The following is a 15,851-nucleotide window of genomic DNA, read 5'->3' as shown; positions in this document are numbered from 1 at the left end:
CATCAACATCGTTTCCATTTGCCTTCACAGCATTTGGAAACCACACATCAGCCAGCATTTGAGTAATTGATTCCTGCTCTTTCAGAGCCAAACTCTGTGTGTTCACAGGAGATGCTTTTAATGGTTTAATAAACTGTTATAAAGAACTCCTCAACTTAGTCAAGAGGAAAAAGTATCACTGCCAAAAGTCTTTGCGCAATGGACCTCTTGCAGTTAATAGTTGTATCAATGCATGAAGGTGAAAATGAACACAGTCTGCCACGCTGAATGCCCTGAGTGTTCTCGGGAGGGAGGCAGTCAGGTTCACCCATGGGTGGCTCAGAGCGCCTGCACTCCCAGCTCGCTCACCCAGCTGCCTGGTGTGCCTGCCCGCTGGCATCGCCCTAGCTAGGGGCTGCTGAAGTCAGCAAGGGTTCCCGTGAAGGTGCCCCACGGTGATGGGAGTGCCTATAACTCCCCTGAAGACTCTTGTGGGGAAGGACAAAGAGTGGCCTGGCAGCGTGGGGGGGGTTGTTACGCTCCCGAGGGGGTGCTGCTGCTCCTCTGATATAAGCAGAGGTTCTTCTTGGTTGTTGCAGTGCATGAGTAAAGACGTTTCAGGCAGAAGTGGCACAGGATAAAGCTTTACGCTCACAGGCCTTTCTTTGCATTCTATTCTGCATTAGGGCTCAGCTATTGATGCTTCGCAGCTGCAACAACTCCTTAATGAAGTGATCCTGCAAGGTAAAGCTCTTACAACCCAGTTAATGTCTTTGGTGCTTCCCTATCCTTAGCCTAGTGTAAATTAGACAGAGGATTTAGTGGTGTCCGGATGGTTCTCAGAAAATCCTCAGTGTGGCTTACTGCACTGCTGGATCTTGAAGAATGAGAAGTACCTCCACCAGGGTTCCTTTACGTACACCACAGTTTGGTTTTATTTTTTAAAGAAAATCAAAGTAATGTTCACATGAAGAAGGCTATGCAACCCAGACCAGATGCTAACAGACTCTTTAATGCATGATCATCAGCAAAGTTGTGCATCTGCTTGACAGCCAAATTTCACCCTCCTCTCTCCCTCCCAGTTCTGCCAAGGAATAGCCTCTGCTTCACAGACCTACCCTACTCCATGCTGCCTTTCTCCTGGATGTCCCTTCATCCCCCATGAGCATCCCTTCCTGCTCTGTGCCTCACCAATTGCAGCAGGAACTCAGTCCCTGGCTGGGCTGCACCAGTGAGAGAGTGCCCCAGGGAGCTGTGTTTGCCATGCTCCTCACTGTCACCTAGTTTCTCCCAGTTCAGCCCTGGCCTGCATTGTTCCTCTGCAGAGGCCTTGAGCTGGCTTTCAGCATTTCCCAGCCTTCCTTACCTGCCCACCTCAAAACTAGCATGAGGCAGGGGCACAGTCAGGGAGCTCAAACCAACTCAGTCATGCGCAAGGTTCAGAATGCCCTTAGGACTAACTAGTTCAGCCTAAATGTCCTTTCTTGGCACTGCCATTTCCCTTAACCTTATTTCAAGAGGGAAAGGTTTCCATCAGGGCAGGTATGTGGGCAGATACTGTGCAGAGTAGCACAGTGAACACTGTGAACCCAAACAGGGCACGTGTCCTTGGGGAAGGGAGCAATAGGGATGTCTGAGATGCATCAGACTCCCTCAGTGGACCACATCCTAGCACTTCCTGCTGCTGTTTGAGAACTGAGCCAGATATGGGGCTTTTTAGCTCCGTGAGCATTCAGACTGGTATCCCTCTTCCCTCTGAATGGTGACCTGATGCCTCTGCCACCCCTTTGCTCTCACTAATTCCTTCTGTTTTGTCAATCCTCGCAGATGAAATGACCAGCCTGGGAGGAAGATTCAACTTCGATTCGTGCAGAGGCATTTTAGCTCTGATGGATGTATCCTTTCAGCAGAAGCAATAAACTTCCCCAGTGCTGCCCATCCTTGTCTTGAGTTATGGCTGAGCTGAATGTCCCGCTGTGAGAACTTGCAAGTAAATATTAGCCACAGTCCTCAATAAATAACTGTCCCAGAGTCTGTGCAGGACTTTGCCATGCACGCCCTGGCGCTGGTGTGTCTGCTGAAAGGTGAGGGTCAACCTTCTACTACCAACTAACTCTTTGCTCTCATTTTCCTCTTTGCAAGGCCCAGGGCCTTTATCTAAGCTTCACCCTTAGGTGCAGATCTCAGACAGAGCCCAAAGCGAGGAAGCAACATGTATCTCAGGCATAGCTTGGGTCTTACATCACAGCTGCGACCATGTTGGCCTGTGATGGGAGCTCGAGCAGGCTGCTAGCACTTCCAGCAAAGCTGGTGTTAGGATGAGAGGCACTGTCACTGCTTAATCACAGGCACTTGCCTGGCAGGCTGTTCATCCTTTCCAGTGTACCTTCCCTATTTAGATGGATCACGCAGTCTTTTTACTGTTAACAAGACAGCACTGGAAATACATTGCTGGCTGTTGTAGAACAAGAGGGCTCCTTGATGAAAACATAAATTCTCCTCCATGTGTTTTCTTCCCATGGCTTGCTCACTGTCTATTTTCTTCCATGCCTTGAAACAACTTTGAGGCATTTTCAGGCCTTTACAAACTGCCAGGGAATGAATAAGAATGACCAGAAGTCCCTCTCTCTTTCCAGCTTTCTGCATCTAGACAGTAAAAGACTTTTCCCCCTTTCCAAATCTGCTCCTGGGCTAAGTGGGCACTGTGAATGCATGGCATGTGCAAAGAACTGACGAAGCCACTGCTCTGCTCTGATTCAAGATGGATTTTTCATTCTCTGGGCTGCATATAACCCATGTACAGTGTGACCTATCCTGGCCTGCAAATATAGGATCAGCTTTTTTCACTCAGATTTCATGGCAGTGGCACTTGCGTGCTTATGTTTCACTGGCAATGGGTTTTCCTTTTCAGGGATTTTTCACCATCCCAGATTCATTAGGTGAGGTGCTGCATATCTGCCCAGGACTCCTAGATGATGTACGGAGGGGAGCAGATCCTTTGGGCATAGTCCTTTGAGCATCCCTGGGGGATGTCTGCTGACACCCCTCAGCTCTTGCAAGTCATGATGGGGAAGTATTTTCTCACGTGGGGCACACTCGTGGCTCAAAGGCTGCTGCTGCCTTCTGACAGCAGGCTTCAGGATCAGCTCCTTGTGCTCTTGGCCCCTTCAGTGCCCCTTCCTCCAGGAGGATCCAGCTGGAGCTAATGCTGTGCTGCCTCATGCACAGAGGCAAGGAAATGTGCACACGTGGCCTGGAGCATGGGGTCGTGTTCATCCACAGGGTCCTCTGTGCTCCGTGGCTAAATGTCAGCTGAAGCGATCACTGCAGGTTCCCTTGTGGTTAAGGGCACTGTATAAATAGAAACCTTTTGTTGTTTGTGAGCACAGGTATGAGCAGCTATACAACGTGCCAGAGAAGGTGAACTTAACTCTAAACATAATTGAGAGCAGAAAAGCTCTTGGCTTTCTCAACACAAAGTAACGGACAGAAGAGACTGGATCTTATGTCTGTTTCTATGTGAAGGCAGCATCCTCGAGAATGAAGACAGCCAGGTTTAGCTCTCATTACTGTTCAATTCTTAACTAAATGCACAGCTCAACTCAAACGGACGACTCACACTGCAGGAGTTCGGGCGCCTCTGGCGAAGTCTCACTAAGTACATGGTACATGGGGGCTGCTCTCTCTTCTCTGCCTATACTGTACTCTTGGGCTTTTCATCAGCAGAGTGCAGATGCTCTGTGATATCAAAGCACTGGGTGGGGGCTGGGGGGAACATGGCAAAGGTTGCTTGCTTAGTGGGTCAGATTGCTATCCTCTCATCCCAAGGTTAAGAGCTCAGGGAGCAGTGGTGTGTTAAAGTGCTCCAAACGAGCAGCCAAGGCTTTTCTAGTGCAGGGAATATTGAGGAAAACATGGGAAAATGTAGGAAGGCCAATTAGGCTCAAAATTTGATGGAAATCTCTGTTTGTGTGCCACCACTGCCAATTTTTTAAAAAGCTTTCTAAGCTGAAATGAGCTCTTGAACAGAGTTGTCTGAAAAACATCTCTTCCTCATTGCTGTAGGAAATGCGTAGGATCTGATGAAAATTTATCTGGGAGAAATATCTCTGCTCTGGGATAAGCATTAGGTCTGGAAGCAGTGAGGACAGTAGCTTTGTATTTAGGGTCTCACCTAAATTCAGATCCAGGGTATGCATGGCAGCTTCTCTGTGTCAGGTCATTCTCCCTCAGTCTTGGTGCAGGATGGGGAGGTTTCCTGAAGCCTCAGGGTTGGCTCTATTGTGTTTCATCCCTCTTGAGGTTGGTCTGAGGCCACCTAGGACATGGGGTGCCAGTTCCCCATCTAGCAATGGTGCTCTTCCCACTGACAGCACTGCAGGTGTAGCTTCTGGGGTTTCAAGGCTGTTCTAGACAATGTCTTTTTGTTAGTGGAGGTGTGAGTATTCCCATTGCTGCCTGCACACATAAACCAGGGAGACTGAGCAAAAAGGCTTCCACCTACCCAAAACTGTGGGATTTCTTACACAGTAACATGCTGTCTGAGCCTTCTGGGAATGGGTCTCCTGTGTCATGGTCACCCCATCTCATCTGTTGAACTTCCTTACAGCCTATTTATTAAGGAGGGAAGGAAAGCATCCTACATAATTAAATGTAGTAATAAATTTGGGGAATGCTGATATGGTCTTGAAAACTACCTTTACACTGTTTTTTAGGATATCTTCAGCAAGGAAGACAGAAATCATTCTGGATTTCTTGATGTGTCTGAACTGAAGAGTGCGGTACAATCAGCAGGTTACATCCATAGGTGTTGAGCAGCTCCCTTGCTTCTCCCTGTAGCAGTGAAGGAAAGGGTGAAAAAGAGAGAGGAAAGGAAAAGGAGCTTCAGAGAGAAAGCAATTTGGATTGCACAGAGATGCCAGTTAGGTCACAGCTCTGCTCAGAGGTCTGCGTTGTTTTAGGACACTGAGACAGAAAGCTCATTTCAGGGAGAAACCCTTTGCACTGCAGTTGGGGAGCCAGAAGAGAGGTAACACTGCAGAGGGAAGCACAGCACTGGCCAGAGCCTGCAGACTAGCTTATCCATGGTCTGTCCAGGTCATGGACAAACCATCCAGCAGAGGAAAGGAGTAAGGAACAGTCGATGCTTGCACTTGCCCCGGTTCCTGCAGTTTCTCTCCAGGGCGGTGATCGAGTCTATAAGGGGAAGACACACCAACATTTATTTAGTTTGCACTGACCTCTGTTGGCTACACGAATGCTGAAACTTGCAGTGAGCGCATGGGACCCCTTCATACGAGTGAAGCATTTTAGCTGGGTCATCTCTTCAGAGATTTTGTGCATGAAATACAGCTCTGAGACAGCAATCCTCTTGTAATCGTATGGTAGAGAAACTCCCATTTGGCTACCTGGAGCTTTAGGGGGTGTTGTCCCCAGAAGGAACCCGGTGCAGAATTGCTATCTGTGGAAGCCATCAGCTCAGGGGATGCACGTGTAATTTTTTTGTTGCTGAGAGCTGGGCAGAGCATTGGCATCTGCCTGAGCAGTGCAGCACTAGTGTGCCAAATGTCAGAGGAGAAGCTGCCAGATCCATCCTTTAAGAAAGGCGCTAAAACTGGGAGGAAAGACGTACATTGAGAAGTCCTGGCAGTTGCGACAGTGCAACTATTGGAAGGGATTAAAAGACACTGTTAAATGGCAAATTCAATACAAGTTATGCTAGAAGAAGTTCCGAGGGGGGGTAGGTGAAGAAAATTATAAGCTTATTCTTGCCACCGTTTGAGCCAGACAGCTGTGTGTGAATCTGGCTTTTAAGCAGGAAGGAGTGGACAGCCCCAGGAAGCATTTGGGAGGATGATGCTACCTCTGGGAATGGCACTAATGTATTTAGATATAGCTCCTAGCCAGATGTTCCCTGAAGTGTTCAGTGCTTTCCCCAGCAAAACACGGAAGTGTGTGCTTAATTTTCATTGTTGTGCTAATGCTTCAGAGGATAATAATGATGGGTCAAGTTTTCTGCCAGAGTAAAGTAGGCTAGCTGCATGAACAGCAGTGTTGCCCTGAAATGCAGGAGCACTGGCCTGGTGTATTTACAAACTCCTCACTGGCAATATGAAATGCATAAAAATAATTTAAAAAATCAGGAAACATAAAGTCTGTCTTTTAAAACTTGACTAAAACCAGAGTGAGGAATCCAGCAGACAAAAGGTGTGGGGAGTAACCTCACAAATAAACAACAGGGCATACCTGAGACGTCGTGGGAATAGAGAGAACCAACACTTCAGTCTTGTTGATGGGGTTAATTGAGAGACATTGCCAGGTGAGCAGATTTCAGAGCAAGTATATCCCAGACAGACCGTGCCAAATTGTCGCCCTTTTACTAGTGTAAGATGATTATAGTATCTTGTAAGCAGCACTGCAATGCTTGCTGGAATCTGCTCTCCAGAGAGACCTTGATTGAATTCCTACTGCCTTCAAAAGGTTAAAAATGAGATAGAATTCATTGCTCACTACCACAGTGGTTCTTGGCAGTGGTTTAAAAACAGAATCAAAGAAGAAATTTCATTAATTAGATTTTTTTTTTTTAATTACTAATTTTTCAACCTAGGAAAAAAATCCAAAATTGGGATTATCTTCTTCTGAAATGTTTCTTAATCCCAAATGTATTTCCATTATTTAAATATTCAGTATTGTGTGTCTTCCTCCTGCTGGTTACCTTCTCCAACTAGACTCATACAACCAGAGTTTGTCAACATACTAACCCACCTCCATTGGATGTATCTCCCCCTACATATGTGTAGAAAAAATATTTCCTTCTTTTCAGCTTGTTCAACTAATTTAGCTCCATGATGATTTTGTGTAAAACTGAAAAGTTTAGAGCTGGTTGAAAAAGCGAAAAAGTTACTTCTCTTCCAGCTGAGCCACTAAAAACTAGGGGTGAGCAAATGAGACTTTTCTGACGTCCCAGAAAATGCATGAAACGGAAGCTATCAGTCCAGTGGTCTGTAGAAAAATTCTCATTTGTTTAGCAAATCAGCTTTTAGTGCAAAATATATTTAAATCCTTCTTCTTATGTAGACAGCACATTTAAGGTAGTTTTATTTAACTAATAAAAGAATCATTCTAAAAGGCAATTTTTGTTCATTCAACTGAATACCAATTTCCATCCGAACAGACTGTGACACAAATACTGAATAATCACCTAATAAAACAGAAATGCACCCTTCACCATTTTCTAATATAAGAGAAAATGTAAAAATTAAGAATCCTAGGCTTGCTACACTGCATAATAGCATGACTGTGTGGTATGGCCCTGTTTAGCAGAAAGCACCAGTGGTATTGTAAATGCTACACTCAGACTTCAACAGTTATGAGCCAAAGAAAATCACCCTTTCTTATCGAAAATAAAATCTAATAAGGCAAAGCAAGATAACACCAGATTGGTTAGCTCAGTGTTTCCTGCTTGCTGACCCAAGCCATAATTTGAGTAACTTTGATTTTCCACCACCCCGACTCTTACGCCCAAAGCTGGGGAAAGGCAAGCTGCCATCCAGGGATGCAGAGACCTGGCATGACGGGGGGGGGGGGGATGAGGGTGGGCCCCAGCTTCTCTGCAGGGTGCCCAAAGCCATCGGAGCCGGTCCATCATCCCGCAGCGTGTCCACAGTGCTGTCATTTCTCTTCTCTCCGTAGGTCTGGCCGCTAACGAGCAGCTCCTGTGCCTGATGACCTTGCGGTACGGCGATGCTGCCCGGAGAATCGGCTTCTCTGACTTCGTGTGCTGCATGCTACGCCTTGAAACCATGACCCGTGAGTCTCAGCGCCGGGGCCTGGCGTCGGGCAGGGGACGTGGCAGCAGGGGAGCTTGCAAAGCCAGACTGGGGGCAGCGGCAGGAGGCAAGGGACACGATGCTAGGCACGATAATACACGTCTAACAGTGTAGCTTGGAAATATCAAACCTGCCCAAAGTCCAGGCATGGTCCAGACATCCCTTTGGGCAGCCTGTTTGCCAGAAGCCAGGTTTATCTCCTGCCCACAGGAACAACTGGCTGGTAGAGAGGAGTTTAGTGCTGAGAGAAAGCAGCAGCTGGGCATACAGCGATGGCCTCGCCGAGAGGGGCCAGAAGGCAGGTCGCCCCCCAGTTTCCCATCAGAGCTCATCAGAGTGCCAGCGGGCTGCAGCGGCGCAGCGCTGCCCTGTGGTTTTCCCTGCTGAGGGTTGATGGTAATGTATATCCAGAGCTTCTGCAGCTGCCAATCCTTTTTTTGCTGCATGGATTTAGCCTGGCTTCTGCAGGCTTGTCCTCAGAGCCCCTATACACTAAGACTCATTTTCTAAAAGCAGGATGTGTCCTTGTGCTGGTGCCCTTCCACACAAGCTTGAGCATCCTGGTCCACAGCAGAGCTTTCCCCAGGGTGGTGTGGAGCATTGCCACTGGTGTCACTGGGGAGAGACTGCCTGCATTCATGCCTAGTGAAAAGGAATGAGGCAACGCATCTCAAAAGGAAGGCTTTCTCTTTTGCTTAAAAGTCAGAGAAGTCTAAATCGCAGCAAGGGAGGTGCTTTTTTTTTTTTTTTTTTTTTTTTTTAAACTTGAGAGATGATTTTTCTCACCAACTTCAGTAAAGTTCTCTCAGTTTTTTGGTAAGGAGAAGGTCTGAGATCCTTTTCAGTGGATAAACAAACCCACTCCATGTGTTGCATCTAGCTATTGTCTGGTAGTTGCAAGGAGGGAGTGTCTGTAAATAAGTCTTTGCCTGAAAGTAAATGGAATTCTGTTTTACAAAAACATACTTTTTCCTACTCTAATAATAAGCATTTTGATTGGAAATACTGGTAGTTAAACAAACCCAGCAATTGTGACCCTTGTGCTAGAACATTGCTACAGCAATTTAGTTCATTTTAGGAATGAGCTGGGTTTCAACGGTGCATGGAAATGAGTGTTCACTTTTTCCCATGTGTTTTTACCACTGATGTTTTATGGGCCAACAGTGGTCAGCGGATCCGCCCAGATGACACGGCCTAAAATCCCATTTCAAGGGAGTACAAAGCAGAACCAGCTCAGAAAGTCTGAGCGTGTCCAGATTTTATTGCTTTAATTAAAAAACAGATAACTTGTAAACACCCATTTTTTGTGATTATATACGTCACTTGCTGTAGATGAAAAATCAACACCATGGTATTTTTTTTTAATCTTAAAAAAGATCCTCTTACATTTTAAGTACCAGTGTAAGGACAACTCCTTTACATTCACGTCGAAAGGAATCTCTAAAAGTTTCATTGCTGTCTGTAATGAGCATCTTACAAAATGCTTTCAACTCTTTCAGTTTTCACTTTACAGAGGGTTTAATGTGGCATACATTTCTCAAACTTTTCAAATCATTGTGAATAAGATTGTTACAGGAGAAGTTAAGGGTGCCAAATGGGAATAAAAGTCAGTCCACCTTTACGATGATCTAAGTGCAGCAGGGAGGGTAAAATCTGTCCCATAAAATCATTACTGTTCTTTCAAGATAGCTAGAGATGAGACCCAAACCAAAAGCAGCAGCTTCTTTGCAAACTCTGTTTAACTGGAGTTAATGAAGCAGTAAAGGAGCACTTACCTCTGCCCAGAGGAGACAATTCCAGCACTGCCATTTGTTCCTAAAAAGACTGCTGGGTGCAAGCCCAGCCCTGTGGATACAACCTTGTCAAGGGGCTGCACACAACCTGAGGATTCCCTCGTGCTGTGCCCTTCTTCAGAGCAGCACAGGCTGGGTGTGCTTCATCCTGTTAGTTTGCCTCTGCTTTCTGTCTGCTCTGGATAATACAGGTAGCTCCGGTTGCCTCCGAAGGGGCAGATGAGCAACATGCCCTTGTGCCCCATTCCTACACTCTCCCAGCAGCCTTGCACTTTTGTCTAAAGCTGGACAGCTTTCATGATCTTACAATGGCTTTTCCATTCAGGGTGAGAAACAGGCTTCTGGAGAAATGTGTCATTCAAGGATAAGACTTAAATTTGTCTCAACTTTTTATTACTGTTTATAACAGCACATGTCTAGGAGAAAAGTAATTTCAAAATAAATAAAAAGAACTCAAAATACTGTGTTTTGACTTTATCCAAACACTTGGGTTTGAACATTTCTCCTAGACAAACTGCAATATAAATGTGCACATAGAATATCAATATTTGAATGGATTTAAATTTTCTGATGGCAAAGTGTTCTGTCAGGAAACTTTCAGCAATGTTAATTTCAAACTCTAGCTGAATAACAGCAGCATCTGCATTTATATTCCCTGGAAAAAGCTTGCAAGGCATACTAATGACTTCAAGAGAATCACTTTCTTTAAGGCACACTGTGATCACTCACTGCCGGGGAGGATGGAAGAGGACCAGCAGAACGTTTCCCTGTGGGAAGATGTGTTTCATTAGTTCACCATTCTCCAGTCAGTCTTCAGACGGGAGGTACAATTGAAACAAATTATGAGAGGACATGAAAGCAGTCACACTGAGCACTCCCTGTCCCTACACTTTTGCCAAACTCTGGCCCTGCGCTCGGGATGCCTTCCCAGGCTGTGATCCAAGGGCCAAGGCAGAGAGGTTACCCAGCACAGAAATGAGATGTGGCTAGGCAGGACAGTGCGGGTGGACACCTCAGCCAGGCAGAGTATCCCAGCGCCAGGATTGCAGCTCTGCTTCTCAGCTGCCATAGCCTTATGTCTGAGTTGCATTCTTGCTTCCTCCTCACGAAATAACATTTTCTTTGTTCTCCCTAGATGCATTTCAAAACTTGACAGAGGGCAGATCACAAATTTCGATGACAACAATGGAGGTAAGAATGGTCCATCCTTCTCTCCAGGTCCAAAGTGGGACCGCTGAGTATGTTAGCAGGAGGGTGAAGTTGAAGATGATGTGTGATGTATATTGATAGGGGTTCTGCCTCTGACGCCAACAGTGGTGAGGGTTTTGCCTGGCTGGATGCGTGTCATGGGCGGGAGGTATTTCCCTGGGGTTCCCTGGCTGCAGGGACTCAGCCTTGCCAGGGCGAGCACAGCTCAGTGCTGGCCATCCACATCCAAAGCGCAGCGTCTTCCCTTACTGATGCCAGCTTGTTGTTGCTGGAATCATTGCTCAAAGTGACTTTGAGAAAGTGACAAAAAAAAAAAAAATCCATGCCCTCATTTCTTACTGCCCCATCTGTTAATTCTGAATTGCAAAACATCTCGGTTTTAAGAAGGAAATAGCAGACAAATGCTTGCTGCTGCTGTTTGTCTTAAAAGCACAGCCTGAAGGATAGCTAGCTGAACGGGGATACATCAAGCTTTTTATCAGCTAGTCTGAAGCAAAAATCCTGCTGTGCTCCATGGTGATATGCCTGAGCACTGCATTTTATCAGTCTGGGGACTATTATTTGACAACACAGTGTTTAAAAAGATTTTTTTTTTTAAAAAAAAGCCTTTTACAATCTTTTTGGCTCCTGTTTACATTCTGTGGTTAGTTCAGTGGCTTGTAGTTCATTAAATCTGCTTTGCACCAAGAGCTGAGCAGTTTCCAAGCAGAGGCCCTGAACCTGTTTTTAGGGGTAGTCTGTAGGATAACGACATTCCCAGAGCCTGCTATCCCTTCCACTTGCAGTCATGCAGGTGCCATCCTTTCCCAGCAATTGTTCCTGCTGCAGCTGCTGCGATAATTTATCGTGGAAGGCAACGTATGGAAAGTATTTCTGGGTCTGAATTGGAATAAGGGAAAAATGCCGTTCCAAAACCCCTTAACTGTCCTGTGCAGGACATTGGGGCACAGCCTGAAGGTACTGAGACACATGTCTGAAGACTTGCTGTAACATCACTATCTAAATGCACCTCTTCTTTTTCCAGTGGCTGACTCTGGTCATGTATACTTAAAGAGATGTCAGAGCTCAATGTGACTGGTAAGAGATCTCCTTAGTACTATACATACCGAGAGGAAAGGTGTGGGTGACCTTCCAGTGGCTACAGTGAATATGAGTGGGGGCCTTACAGAAAGCTCATCCTGGGGTTGACTGGTTTTGAGAGAAAGAGAAAGGTGAGAACTGTAGCATGAGCGGGGCTGGAGTGGGGCTGCAAAGGGAGTTGGACTTTGGGCTGTTTTTTTCTGGGGAATTGTTGATGGTCTTACAGTTGCTCAAAGCACCAGTGGGTCAGTTAGTCACTTGCCCCCGTTCCCACCTGAGGTAATACATTTTCGGTTGATCAGCTAGCAGAACTTGTCTTTTTTGTCTCCTTCTGAGGGATGCAATTACTCCTGCATATGTTCATAGCTGCAGCAAATGTAAAGCCAAGGAGAAGTTGGGGATATGAGGTCACTTAGATTTCTTGCTCATTCTGATTTCACATTTTAACTGAATTATGTGATTTAGTTTACCTTTGAGCAACAGACCCTACCTTGTGCTTCATTTGATGTTTGATCTCTCTATGTCAGGCCTGGAGAGATGCTTTTTTGCCCTGAAGTTTACCTGGACTTTCCAATTTTGCTACTTAGTTCTCCTGAAGAACTTTTCTTACAAAACTTGTCCTGCTTACACATCCATAAACCGTCCCAGACATTTGGCACTGAGGAGAAAATGGGGAGGAAACCCAATCCTTAGAGAAAATGTGCAGTGGAGGACCAGCAGGCTCCTGCCTTTGTTTTGCAGTTGACCCCAGGAACTCACGGAGCATCCCTGGGCAAAATCACACACTTTCCTTATCAACCCAGTTCAAAAATAGCGTGAAAAAAAAAACAAAAAGCAGGACCCTCACTGAAATCCAGGGACTGCATCCAGATGAGCCTTCCTATAGACAGGAATTACAATAATAAATAATACACGAATAGCATCTCTGGTATCTCACATCCTGTTTCTTAAGGCAGTTGACATTGGGTGCCAGCTTTGGAGAGAAGTTGAAAGGGGAGATATATAATCAGGGTGTAAATTACACTCCTCCAGGGAGAAAGCATGGCAGATTCAGACCCAGGACAGGGACGGCTCCACGTCTTTCACCCCTGGCTCCAGGGCAGCACTCGTGCCCAGTTACTGCTCTGTCTTGGCTCCTGATTGCATCGAGTGAGTCCATCTGCGGCAGGAGCTGGGCTTCACCACTCAACGCTGTGACGCCTTCACCCCTCTGAGCTCTGTTTGCACAGTTATTTGTTTGAAAATATGCCCTTTGCTTTCGGAGACCTTTGGACAGCACACCCTCCCTTTGTCACAGCAAAGCTGGTTTTCGATGTGTTGATGCACAGAAACAGATTATTCACAGCACAGCACCCACCCCTTGCACTGCAGACTATCGTTAGGTAAATAAGAGACTAGGAGGACCTCACTTCACTGGAGATGAAGTTGCTTAAATTATTGCTTGCAAATGATATTCATAGTCTATTTAGTCTTCTTCTTTCCTTTCATGAATCATTCATAAACTGATCATAACTTCTGCAAATATATAATTAATCATAATTTTCACTTACCAGTTTTGAATGAAATTCTGCCCGTAGGGTGTTCGTAAGCAGTTCACTTGAGCAATTTAGCAGCCACTTGCAGCCAGAGACTGGGCAGTCAAAGCACAGGTCCCTCAGAGGACTGAAACTCTTTAAACCAGAGCCTAACAAACTATGAGCAATGTGGGAAAACACACATGGCTTTTGTTGAAAAATTTCTGTCGGAAAAAATATTCTCATTAGTGATTTCTAAAGACTGACCTCCAGATGTCTGTGTGAGTCTCTTTGCCTCTGCTTTAGATGGCTTTTCTGCTCCTCAGCAGGATACAGCCCAAGGCCATCCCAGACAAGAGCCACTCATGGGGTTCTCCAAAAACCTCTGTGAAGGAGCGAAGCCTGGTTTTCTATGGATATTTGTTCATGCTTGATGGCACTCAGATGTTGGGATGAAGAGTCCTTTTCAGGCAAACTGGAGTTACTTTGGAGAGAGAAGAGAAGATAATGAGAGATATCCATGGGCAAGCTTGTAGTACATAGTGGTCTGGGTAAACTGGAAGTGCTGACTGTAATCTCCTCTCATCTTCCTGTAAATAATACGGCTGGTTCTCCTGGTTAATGCACAGAAGTCAGGAACAGATCCATTAACTCCATTGCAAGTAAGAATAGAATCAGGCCTTTTGTGTTGAAGGAGTGTCTATCACGTAGGTAACAAAATATTAAGACACAGGTTTATTTGAATTATTTCTTAATTTGCTTGTGTGCCATTTCTAGATGTCAGAAAAAGGTTGAAGAAATTAGTCAAAATTCATAAATAACACCAGAAGCTTTGTGATTATTTTTAAACTTTTTATTAATAAATAAAAAAGAAAACAAGTCTTGTTCATGTTTGAATTTGTCAGCTGCAGGGATTCCATTTTATTTGCTACTGTAATGAAGAGGCATATTAAAGATGTAGGACAGATTGTTCAGTGTTGGTTGTTTTTTTTTTTCTGATTTCCAGCTTCTACATCAGGACTGTCTGGGAAGAGGCAAGTTTAGAGGAACCGTGCTCTCTTTCTCTGTCCTGATGTCTTTAAAAATATAGGGCTTCTTCAGATATAATTTCTGCTTAGAAGTTTAACTTAAATCTGCTAAATAACAGTAACCTTTCTGTAGCCCACACACAAACTCGGTTTTCCTACTTTTTTATTATGGTGATAAAAGCAAATCTAGTGATCTATTCTACTCAACTATCGGGGAAAAAAAAAAACTCTGAAGATTCTATTTGTGAAAATGCCAAAAAAGAAGGATGCAAACATCGATGGATGAAAGCAGTTCAGGGTTGCCATGGCAATACAATTCACACCGTGCCTCACCCAGACCTTCCGCAGAAGTTTCCATTGAGCATCCACAGGCTAGCAACAGGTTTACTCATTCAGCAGCGAGACGTTACACACTGGAGCAACAACTATGTCACAGGACGAAGAGGGGACCTGTGTCTTTGTTACCACCAGGTCTGTCTGTGGCAGTGTCTCGTTCTGCAGCTTGGAAAGCATTACTCATGTAGGCAGGTGTTATGCAAGTGGGGTCACTGAACCCACCCTTTCACTGAAAATTAGGGGAAAAGGAAATCAGGAAAGTTAGAGTATTCTAATATTTTTCAGTCATTTTTAAACAAACCGATTCCTTCTCTGAAGAGTGACTTACACATCCCGCTTGAAATCATTAATTGAGCTCTCTGAAAATGCTGGCAAAGGGAGAAGGTAAATAAAAAGGGTGGCCATGAAAAAAATAAATATGCTTTGTTTAGAAGATGTATTAGTAGATCTGTTTCAGAGAAGTATGCTTGTTTAGTTTAGCCTGGGAATTCAAGAAGGGTAAGTAGAAATCTGGAAGTACTTCTGTATGATGCCTACCATGCAGTTCAGGGGTGCTCAGGTTGGCTCAGGCCTGCTGGGAACAAGCTCTTTGTAGCTACACAGAAGCCACGTGTGATAAAATTGTGAAATTCAGTTCAAGTCAACAGGCTTAAATACATTCTCGTTGTGCGTAAGTCCCATCTATAAAAATACCGAGCTGTTAAGATCAGCACATTAAGATCAGTCTTAAAAATCTTAATTTGCAGGCAATGTATTACTTCTCCTTTTGTTACGATGCATAATTGCCTTTCTGTGGAAGGCAATTCTGCTTGTCATGAGACGAAGATCCTCGTCTCTAATAACTTAGTCGGGCCACAGACTAAAATGTTGCTTCTTCATTAAAAAGCTATCAGCAGACACCAGACATCCCAGGGGAGAGACACCGCCGGCACGGAGGTTGTCTCCCCGTGGGTTTGCCGGCCCTCCTCGCGCGCGGGGCGCCCACAGGCCCGCGCCCAGCGCCGCTGGTGCCGGCCGCCGCCAGCCCGGCCCCCCCGCCACGCCGACCCTCCGCCGGGGCGGCTGCCGAGCGTGCGAGCCGGG

At 45.5% G+C, this 15,851-nt stretch overlaps 1 protein-coding gene across 5 annotated transcripts in view; it reads left to right on the top strand.

Annotated features, from left to right (window-relative positions):
* Window positions 1-14,326, top strand: part of LOC104361634 (calpain-13) — a 45,856-nt gene extending 31,530 nt beyond the window's left edge. Inside the window, exons 14-21 of one of the 5 annotated variants that reach the window (XM_032989364.2) lie at window positions 666-723; window positions 1,807-1,874; window positions 3,576-3,644; window positions 4,695-4,773; window positions 7,672-7,788; window positions 10,737-10,792; window positions 11,835-11,887; window positions 13,731-14,326. In XM_032989364.2, coding sequence (XP_032845255.2) covers window positions 666-723; window positions 1,807-1,874; window positions 3,576-3,644; window positions 4,695-4,773; window positions 7,672-7,788; window positions 10,737-10,792; window positions 11,835-11,861 — 474 coding nt within the window. In that variant the 3' untranslated portion in view covers window positions 11,862-11,887; window positions 13,731-14,326. Of the gene's footprint in view, window positions 1-665; window positions 724-1,806; window positions 1,875-3,575; window positions 3,645-4,694; window positions 4,774-7,671; window positions 7,789-10,736; window positions 10,793-11,834; window positions 12,009-12,417; window positions 13,305-13,730 lie in introns of those variants that run through there. The other 4 variants (XM_032989366.2, XM_032989367.2, XM_032989365.2 and 1 more) reach the window with 4 other exon arrangements.
* Window positions 14,327-15,851: the final 1,525 nt, after the last annotated feature.

This window comes from Tyto alba, unplaced genomic scaffold (assembly GCF_018691265.1).
Source record: "Tyto alba isolate M040663 unplaced genomic scaffold, T.alba_DEE_v4.0 Super-Scaffold_16, whole genome shotgun sequence".
Lineage (NCBI taxonomy): Eukaryota > Metazoa > Chordata > Aves > Strigiformes > Tytonidae > Tyto > Tyto alba.
This window is presented reverse-complemented; position numbering and strand designations above follow the sequence as displayed.